This window comes from Mytilus edulis, chromosome 3, assembly GCF_963676685.1.
Source record: "Mytilus edulis chromosome 3, xbMytEdul2.2, whole genome shotgun sequence".
NCBI lineage: Eukaryota > Metazoa > Mollusca > Bivalvia > Mytilida > Mytilidae > Mytilus > Mytilus edulis.
In genome coordinates this window covers 74,846,402-74,856,922 of record NC_092346.1, presented here as the reverse complement: position 1 = coordinate 74,856,922, position 10,521 = coordinate 74,846,402, and the positions used below count along the sequence as shown (strand labels likewise).

Sequence of the window (10,521 nt, the reverse complement as noted above, 5' to 3'; positions counted from 1 at the left end):
ATAAGACATATTTAATTTTAAAATGACATAAATAAATCAACTGTTTCATCCCTTATTAGGGAGCTACCATTTGATTTTTATGGGGGGCTAGGATGAAATTTGAAAAAATAGGCAGGACAGGAGTTTTGAATACAATTTAGGTAATAAAAAAAAGTCAGGATAAACTAAAAAAAAAAGGCAGGACCGAACAGAGTGAAAAATAAAAAGGCAGGACAGAGATTACAGCTAAAAAAAAATGCAAGGACAAAATTTTTCATCCTAGCCCCCCCCATAAAAATCAAATGGTAGCTCCCTTAGTAGATCAGGTCTTGGTGAGAAAGACTCACTTAGTATTAAAATTCACCAGAAATTATCAGTCGACTCCTCAGTATGAACAGAGACGATGAATGCCCTAATGAAGACTCTTTTTTTGGTGGAAACTATAGAAAATAGAGAGAGTGAAAGAGAAACTGTAAAAAGTTATCAGCAAATTCAGAAAATTTTCTTGACCAGTCACCAATATTATCAGACAACCTCTTTTAGGGGTTGCTGTCATCGAAGGATGATTTTTTTCACATTTTTTTTTGTGGAAATTTAAGAGATAGAAAGATACATTTAGATCAAACTGTAGCAAAATCAACGATCACCAAAATAAGATATATATTTATAAGCATGATAAGTCAAATTTACCAAAATTATGAGTCTACTCTTTCTAAGTGTTATATTGCCCTTGAAAGTAATCGCAAATTGTATTTTTTTTTTTTGTGGATTTCCAACAATAAAAAGTAGAGCTTGCCAGCCATACCTACATTGTAATAAAAGACAGGTGTTACCTGATGACCCCATGAAGGTTGTTGGTGCATGTTCATACTATTAAATTAGTTATCTGTAATACATGTATCATCATAGTTTTCAGTAACGAGTTACATAAATTTGCAGGAAATAGTATCATATGCTTCCCAGATACAAGTTGACAGGAAATCCTATGATAAGTTACTTAGGCACTGAGGGTGAAACCCCCCCCCCCCCCCCAGGAAAATCAAATGGTTGCTGCCTTTGCGTGTGTCAGAAAAAATCCTGAAAAAAACAAAAAAAGGTTCCTACTCTCTCACTCCAGATCATGTCATGATGAATCTGCAGGGGTTTTATTATCTTTTATGTTGACTGGTACTTTCCACGTTTCTAGGTGGTACTTTTCAATTTATTCCATGAATATCTTATATAAAAATTGCTACATTTAGGCGGTACTTGTCAATAACATAGGAGGGTAAAAGTACCGGGTACCGTCTCCTAATGAATGGCCTGGATGATGATGTGACATGAGGTTTATTGTCGCCAGGTTGTGGAAACTATTATTTTATAGTACCTCTGGTGCAACCAATGGGAGACTTGCATGTATATTAAAAAGAAGATATGGTATGATTGCCAATAAGACAAATCTCCACAAGAGAGCAAATGACACAGAAATTAACAGCTATAGGTCACCATATCGCCTCAACAATGAGCGTGGCCCATACCATTTATGCTTAATTTGGGGGTTTATTTATTAAAGTGGGTAGTATGTTTGTAATGTATGTAGACCAGCAGATATTTTAAAGGCAGATTTACTGGTACATTTTGTATCATTTAATCTCTTGGTTCATGTAATGAATTTTTTCTTGATTTGATTGTTTCCTAGGCTATTTCTTTAATGATTGTGGGACATTTACATGTTAGAACTAAGTACATACATTGTATATTTGTATGCAAGAATTTGTCAAGTATGCACAAAGAGAATTAAGAAGAAAAGATAACATGAAATAGCTTTCTATAAGTATATCTAGATGTGTTAGAACCATTACCCTTTTTGACTATTTTTTTAAAACAAAACAAACTCTGAAAGTAAGCAACAAACATAGTGTGGGTTAAAGATCTCAAAATATTTTTTTACAACACAAAGTTTTCCATCATTTAACCATAGATGTAATTACAGTGTACATCTATGATTTAACCATGCATCATGTTACTTCTTGTTTTACTTACAGGGGCCAGGCCTGAGGATGGTGTGCGTGATATGATTATTATTAGTGATATTGATGAAAATGGGATTAATATCAATTTAAAGACAAGATACAAAGAAGATAAAATATATGTATCCTTTTCAAATCTTAATGTTTCATGTCAAACATGTCAGCAAATTAAACAGGAACTTTTGTATGATACCCTTTCTAGCCATGAGCAACAACAACCATGTAGATACATGTATGATTAATGAATTAAGCTTTTTGCAGTTTCATATTGGATGTTTGATATATTGCATATCATAAGATGAAAGTCTAATGTATCTGCATCCAACATGTCCAATAGGATTAAAAGACTGACTTTCACACTTCACCGTAATTTTATAATTATCTTGATATAAAAATAAGTTACATCTTACTAAGATTCTTAGTCTAAATTTGAGTTCACAATGTACATGTATGTATCAAATATACTGACACCTAACAAGGTCTGTACAACTAATTAGGTCTTAAGTTTTTCAACAAAGAAGGCCACCTCTACTTAAGTTCATGTCTCTTTAATTTTACCTCACATCCTACTTTTTTATGTAAAGTCTAAAAAAAATCATGGATGGCTTTGTAAAGTAGAAAAGTTTTAAAGAATCAGATTTTTGTTAATGCATTTAAAAAAATCTTAGGGTATTTTCCTACATCATTCCAGATGATGCTTTCTCCTCTACTTGTAACCCATATCCATCTCCTTACTTGTAAACCCTATCAAATAGTGGGACGGAATTGAGGGGGGGGGGATCGTACATGTAACTTGGGTTAAATTATTATAATAGTTGTCAGATTATTCTGATCCTCTCTAAAAATAATTGTGTAAAGGTTTTATATCTGCAAAGTATTAATTTGTTTATAACATTCCTGATTGAATAAATGGAGATGAATATTTGTATATATAAATGTTACTAGGTTGTTTACAATGGTAAAGTTCACTAACATAAAGAATTTAACATCTGTTGGCCTCCTTGATGAAGATTGATAAAGTCAGCAGGAAAGCACCTGCTTGATTCATAAAAAAATCCTAAATATTGGTTCAAGTCATATCTGTGAGAGTATTCACAATAGGCTAAACACATTGCAGTGTACAGATATATATATATAGGTTTGAACGTTGTTTTCAATTTAGGCTTGTTTATATACATATATTTCATACACAATAAATTGTCCATTTAAAAGTTAAGAAGGGACTTATAAGTAATAGAATTACTTTAGAAATATACTGTATTCCTTATAATAGTACATTTGTGTAACTTTAATTTCTTAATGTGTCTGTGTCATCCACAATAAATACCTGTGTTATTATTTGACAGTCACATTGTAATTAGTTGTAAGAATTTGTAATTGAGAGTCAATAAATTGTTATAAGACCCTTAAATGTGTCAAGTTGAATTTGTTGACCTTAATAAGTATGTACATGTAGCATATATAGGTCTGTATGTCAGACTGATGTGTTCAAATGAGTAATTAGTTAATTACAGTGTGTTTCTGTTCTTTAAAAGTATTTATTGTGGATGACACAGACACATAAAGAAATTAAAGTTACACAAATGTACTATTATAAGGAATACAGTATAATTCTAAAGTAATTCTATTACTTATAAGTCCCTTCTTAACTTTTAAAGAACAGAAACACCAAAATTCATAACATATTTGTAGAAATGAATAGCTACAATTTTAGCCTACAAATGTACAACTAAAAATTAGTTTTTTTTAAAAGAAGGAAGCTATACATTCAGTGTAACTAGTGAATTCGAAACTTTTTTTTTTCAAGACCCCTCTTTTTTAACACTGCCAGTGTATGACTTTATATAATTAGTAACAAGTCAACCAGTGTAACTTAACACAATGTCTACATAATCTATGATGTACATCACTGTTTAAATAGATAATCTGATTATATCTTTTCAATGCCTAATACAGATTTTACATGTGATACAGATGAAGTGTATAAAAATAATTAAATCCTGAAATCAAAGTTATTTTGTTTATCCTGAACTAAAATTTGTCAAGATTTCATGACTCCTATAGTACAGACAGTGAAACTATGTTGTCAGAGATCACCAGAAGCAGGAGCAAATCTTTTGTTATGGCTAGACTCCTAGTCAAAATTCTGTTTAAGTTTGATACAAGTTTCTATTTTGAAAAAAAAGGTTTTGAACTATTTGCTGCAATGACTTAATTTGGGTCCTAAACATTTTGGTTTGTCCATTATTATACAGTAATCTTAGCCTTAATTTTTTTGTACATATATGAACTTGATCACACCTACATGCATCTGTTTTTTACAGTGTTTATTTTTTCACAATATATTTACATTTTATTTAGCTGAACTTTCATTTCTATATTGTACATTTTGTATTTATAGATAAATGACTGGATTTCGGAAGTTATGTTTGATTCTAATGATACCCTCTGTCTTTCTTTTTCTCAAATCAAAAAATATATGTCAAGAAAAACTACTGTTGATGATATTTAAAAGTTAAACATATACATGATATACATATACAGTGTATAGGAATAAAGCTTTAAAATTTGTGGTAATCTAAAGTTATAATCTCATGACCTGTTTAAGGATATAAACATTTTTTTATTATCCTTTTACAGTAAAACTTTTATTAATATCAGGATGTAAAATAATGTGTAAATTGTAAACCTGAACTTTTTCCTTATGGTAGAGTATGCTATCTTTTCTTTAAATTAGTTAACCCACTTAGAAACTAAGGCCCCTGTTACAACTTAGATAGTGCCATTTTTGAGCTTACTCTTACTTCAGAGTGTTTACTTTAAGACTTCTGAAATAAATGTTCCATTACATAATTTGCAATAAAGATTAAAAGATATGGTAAAATTGTCAGAGAGACAACATGTTTAAATGTGCACACATTAATGATATAAATCTAACAAATAGCTCCATTTCAACATTATTCATACTTAATGAATACAATTTTGTTCTTTTCTTGTTGGTATTTATTATTAACACAAGTACAAGTAAAGGAGGAGTCACATTATGACATTACAGTAATTACTATGTAATAACAGGTGCATCTAAATAAATAAATAAGCATAAAGCCATATAATGTTAATTAGAAAAGATGCACAATTTTACATTCACCTTTTTTCTTTCTTTCTATTTTTGATAAAATTTATCAAGCTCAAATACTGTAAGTGCAACATAAAATTGATAAATCTGATCCTAGGAACACCCTGTGTATTGTTGAAGTTGAAGTATGTACTACAGGTTGAGATGTTTATAAAAAAAATCTCAAGAATTATTCTCTTAAAAAAGCATAATGTTTAAACATCATTTAGACAAATGCTTCAATTTACAAAAACATTTTGTGCAAACACCATTGTTAGGACCCCTTATTTGGGTTTTATTTAGAAAAGCCTAGGTGAGCTAAAATTCAGGACAGATAGTAACAGTCAATGCTATGCCAATGAACGCAAGTACTTAGGGACATGCAATATCAAATTGTTTATAAAGATTGATAAGTGCTCAGGTGCTTCTTAATATGATTAAAATTCAGAATTTATTCATGACAATAGACATGACAAAGGATGCTTTCCTTTCTACATAATGTTTTCATATGACTGTGTAGTAAAGTTAGATATCACCATTTTAGACCCAAAGGTTATGTTTATCATAAGGATTAAATAAATATGTTTAAATTGACATTAGAATTTATATTGTAACACTGTTCCTTAAATATTTTCATTTGCTTCATTAGAGCCCATTGACTAAGAATATAAATGGAATAATTTTGTTTTGTCATAGAAATGCTCATTTCCTGATGTTTGTTGCTCTTGAGGTTCAGCCTTTTCTTGTCCATGTATTTCCTTTTGGTAATTATTGCTGTCAGTCATTTTATTACAAGGCTTAAAGAAAACATATAAATATGGTTTATAGCCTTGACATAAATCTGGAACACAATTGATCACAGCGCTTGCAAAGTGGAAGTTTAATTATTTGTCACTTAACTTTTTTCTATAGGGTAGAAACCAAATCTTTTGCAAAAATATCAATAATTAGGTTATCAGGAAATTGGCATTATGACTCATATGTTGTTACCTGACCAGGTAAATCAATGTCATAAGGCTGATAGCTATTTTCATGCTGTCCTTTTATTTGTAAATCAACTCGGCAGTCTTTTCATGTTACCAGATGGCAGATAAATTTTACAGCTTCATTTGTATAAGCGGATTATTCCATTTGGCAGTCTATTTAAATATGCAAAAATTATATAAGACCAAATCATGCAAAAAGGTACATTGTTATTTGCATCAATGCTGCATGATACTGTTTTTGTCACAGTTTTCTGAAGTTCAAGGTCTAAATAATTGAAATCTTCTTGTGCATCCAATTATTTGTTTACATTTTGCATAAGATGGTACACTATTAAGGATATAATCTTGAGCAGCTTCTGATTGGATGATATTATAAGAAGTGGAAAACTTTAGTCGAAAGCTTGTTCATTTTGGTTAATAAGATCCCAGAGAAACAAATTCATAATTTACAAAGTATAGAAAATATATTCAATTGCTGTATGTAGTAGCAAAATGGCCCTTTTGCGTAAGTGATAAAAATATACATTGTTATGCCCCACCTACGATAGTAGAGGGGCATTATGTTTTCTGGTCTGTGCGTCCGTTCGTCCGTCCGTCTGTTTGTCCGTTCGTCCGTTCGTTCGTCCGTCTGTCCCGCTTCAGGTTAAAGTTTTTGGTCGAGGTAGTTTTTGATGAAGTTGAAGTCCAATCGACTTCAAACTTGGTACACATGTTCCCTATGATATGATCTTTCTAATTTTAATGCCAAATTAGAGATTTTACCCCAATTTCACGGTCCACTGAACATAGAAAATGATAGTGCGAGTGGGGCATTCGTGTACTGAGGACACATTCTTGTTTTTAACTGCACTTTTGGGTCAACTTTCGCCCTATGACCATTTATACTTTTTTGACTCTAGTCTCGTATTCAACATTGACATTTCTAGTAACAGAAACTGCTACCCATTCATTTCCAGTTGGTGTACCGTGTAGTCTTAAAGAAATAAAACAAGGAACACCATGTGCACTGGTACCCTTTGGAAAATGCATTATGAATAATTGTGCTCTTGAACAAAATGTAACTTGGTAATACATTTGTACTTATAGTCAGTAGCCACTTTAAATCAATGATCGATCTATCAGAAATCTGAAAGTCTCATTGAGATCAGAGACATAGTTGAGATAAAATAAAAATTAATATTCATGAATTAAAAAATAATTAATTTGTTAAACTTGAATATATAAATTTAAATTTAAAAAAAAAAGGTGACATATCTGCCTACTATTTCCTCCAAATGTTTATCAGTATTCATATTGTTGTTTTTGTGTGAGTGAACATTAAATGTTGACACATTATGATCAACAATGAATTAGCATTTTTTATTGTCAATTACAGACTGTTATACTTTAAACTTGCTTATTTGTACTTTTGATATATTCCTTAACCTGATACAAGACTTTTACAGGGTCTATATTGGTAGCAGTTAACCCATATAAACAGTTGTTAATATATGAACAGGTGAGGAGACATATAAAGAATTATTTTCATACATATGTCATATTTATGTCAATTTGAGAAGTCTTGTTATTCATGAGAACCAAGAACTTGTGTATTTTGTGTCCTTTATACAAATGTAGTAGACAGTGTATGAACCTCATTTATTTAGTAATAAACCATTAAATGGACAGGGTTTTAACAATTCCATACAAATGTATATGGCCATCTGCCATCTCATCCCAAATCTTTAGAACCTAAATTGGTCTAATTCACCTCAAAGTGTATTTTGTAAACTTTTTGAGTGATTTGTGGTTAGAATCATGAAATCTTAACATGTATTTATGGCAATGAACCATTGAAAAATATTTGTTTACCTCACTTCAAGACACTTGGCCTTTATCATATCAGTTATAATCATTTGTACATGTATTATGTCTTTTTTAAAACTCAAACGAAATGACAGGTAGCCTTTTCTATTCATGATTATACTGTACATGTACTATTTAGGGTTGGAATACAAATATTGATCTATTTTGCTGCAAGATCAAGATCTGGTAGGGTATAAGTAAAAAAAGTTTACAGAAAATACAGTTAAGCCTTCTCGGTAGCTTTTTACATCTATATTTTGCACAGATGATTTTATGATGCAGAAATATTGTAGGAGAGCAAACATGGGTAGCTGTACTGTCCAACATATTGGAAAGTACATATATAAAGTTTCACTAAAAAATTGTTCTTTCAGGAGTGTCTAGTTAAAAAATAATATACTGGTACATAAAATCAAGTGCATTTATCTGAAACATAGGTCATGTATACAAAAGTTAGAAGGGTACTTGTAACAATATATACATATCCTGTCTGTATACATAAAATATAAGGTTGTTAGACTTGTGTTATTCTCATTCAGATTTTACTCCAGTTTCAAAATTAAAAATACTCTGATTGAATGGTTTGTTTGCTTTGTTCCACTAAATACTACAAGTGCTTATGGACTTTAATAGAAATTGTAATTGTATAATTTGTTATCAAGTGTAAGCTTACAAAATTAAATTGTGAAAACAGGAAATAAATTAAGGTGCCTATCTTGAGGGTTATTCACTTTTGTTGTGGAAGAAAATAACGTCTTGCTAGTTCAGATGCTTTATGATCGTAAGATGAAATATATATATACGTAACAATAACGTTACGTTACATTAACAATAGTGTGCGCGAAAGTGCGGGAAACAATTACATTACAAAACGTTCTAATGTCTCTTGGCCTATATTCACGACATTCTGGGGGCCTCAAAATGCATAAGAAATAAAATTATGTTAAATGATAAATAATTAAAACTTTAAAGTTCTATAAATGGCTCACATTGAAAGTTTTTTGTAATTTCACTTTACGTTAACTGTCCTTCACAAAAATCCTATAACAGTTACTATAGTTCTAATGGATATAACTTCACAATTGGTCGTGTTGTAACTAGTCCTCTAGAAGTCCGTACTTTTGCTGCTCGAATAAGTCCATCTCCTCCTTTGATGACGTCTTCTATTGTTCCTAATCTCCATAAAAGTCGTGGCGATTCACTTCCTAGTTGAACTACATCACCGATGTTTACTTGTCCAGTATGTTTTCCAGAGGCTCGATGATATTCACGTAATCCGGTAAGATATTCATTAGACCAGCGTTTTGCGAAATGGTCTAATAAGAGTCCTTTTCTCTCAAATAGTTTGTTGGCTGTGATCGTATCAAGTTCTTGAATATTCGCGTTGTGTTTGTCGTTGTGCATCTCTGTGGTCGTAATAATCCTCCCGTGTAAAAGATGAGACGGCGTCAAGGGTTCGGGATCTCTTATATCTGAAGATATATATGTAAGTGGGCGATTGTTTATAATAGTTTCAATTTCAGTGAGTATTATTGTCAAAGATTGTTCGCTGACGAGTGCTTTACCAAATACTTTCTTTAATGTCATTTTCGTTAAGCCAATTAGACGTTCCCACCATCCGCCATACCACGGCGCTCCTTTCGGAATGAATTTCCAGTTGATATGTAAATTCAGCTGACTTTGAAGTGCATTTGATGCGGCTACAAATGTAGGCGCGTTATCAGAATAAATAGTTTGTGGTGTTCCTTTTCGACTGATAAAACGTCTAAATGCTAGGATAAAAGTGTTCAATGACAAATCAGGTACAAGTTCCAAATGTATAGCTCGTATACATGCACATGTGAATAAACATATATATACCTTTCGCGGTTGTGTTGATGTATCTTTGATGTGTATAGGTCCGGCAAAATCTATCCCAGTTGTGCAAAATGGTATGGTGTCTTTTACTCGATCCTTTGGTAGTGGTGGTGGTTCCGGGCTGTTATACGGTTTACCAATTATTTTTTGGCACTGTATGCATTTACGTAAGACACTGTTCACACTTTGTCGAATTGCTGGTATCCAGTAAGATTGCCTTATATGTGTTATTGTCTGACCGACTCCTGTATGTAGATTTCTTAGATGTGCGTCCATAATGACAAAATCTGTAAGTTTGTGGTTCTTTGGTAGTAAAATAGGAAACTTCGCGTTTTCTTCTATAGATGAATTTTGTATTCTGCCTTTACATCGTATGATTCCATTTTCATCCAAATATAAACGTAACTGTTGTACAAGCGATAGTGATTTAACTTTCGGGTTTAACGAAATATGTTCTAACTCTTTCCTGAACCTGTCTTGCTGTGTATCTTTGATCCATAAATTCATAGCTAATGAAATTTCCTCTTTTGCTAGACTTGTTCTTAGGTTCCTGTCACCTTGTGAACTCCGTAGTCGATATGGACGTTTTTTCTGGCAGTTCTTAACGAATTTCAAGACGTATCCAGTTACAGTTAAAAGTCTATTTAGATCAGAATACCTGTTCATGTCTATGATTTGTGATATTCGCTGCGGATCACTTGGTATATTATCGTCACTTCTGTGTGTCTTT

At 31.7% G+C, this 10,521-nt stretch overlaps 2 protein-coding genes across 9 annotated transcripts in view; one reads left to right on the top strand and one right to left on the bottom strand.

Annotated features, from left to right (window-relative positions):
• The window catches only part of LOC139517441 (alpha-2A adrenergic receptor-like), a 541,200-nt gene that overhangs the window by 435,903 nt on the left and 94,776 nt on the right, over positions 1-10,521 (bottom strand). The window lies entirely within an intron of this gene.
• The window catches only part of LOC139517438 (myosin-I heavy chain-like), a 99,806-nt gene that overhangs the window by 634 nt on the left and 88,651 nt on the right, over positions 1-10,521 (top strand). For all 8 annotated transcript variants that reach the window (XM_071308467.1, XM_071308464.1, XM_071308466.1 and 5 more), the window contains exons 2-3: positions 2,004-2,110; positions 7,525-7,587. In XM_071308467.1, coding sequence (XP_071164568.1) covers positions 2,004-2,110; positions 7,525-7,587 — 170 coding nt within the window. The remainder of the gene's footprint in view (positions 1-2,003; positions 2,111-7,524; positions 7,588-10,521) is intronic.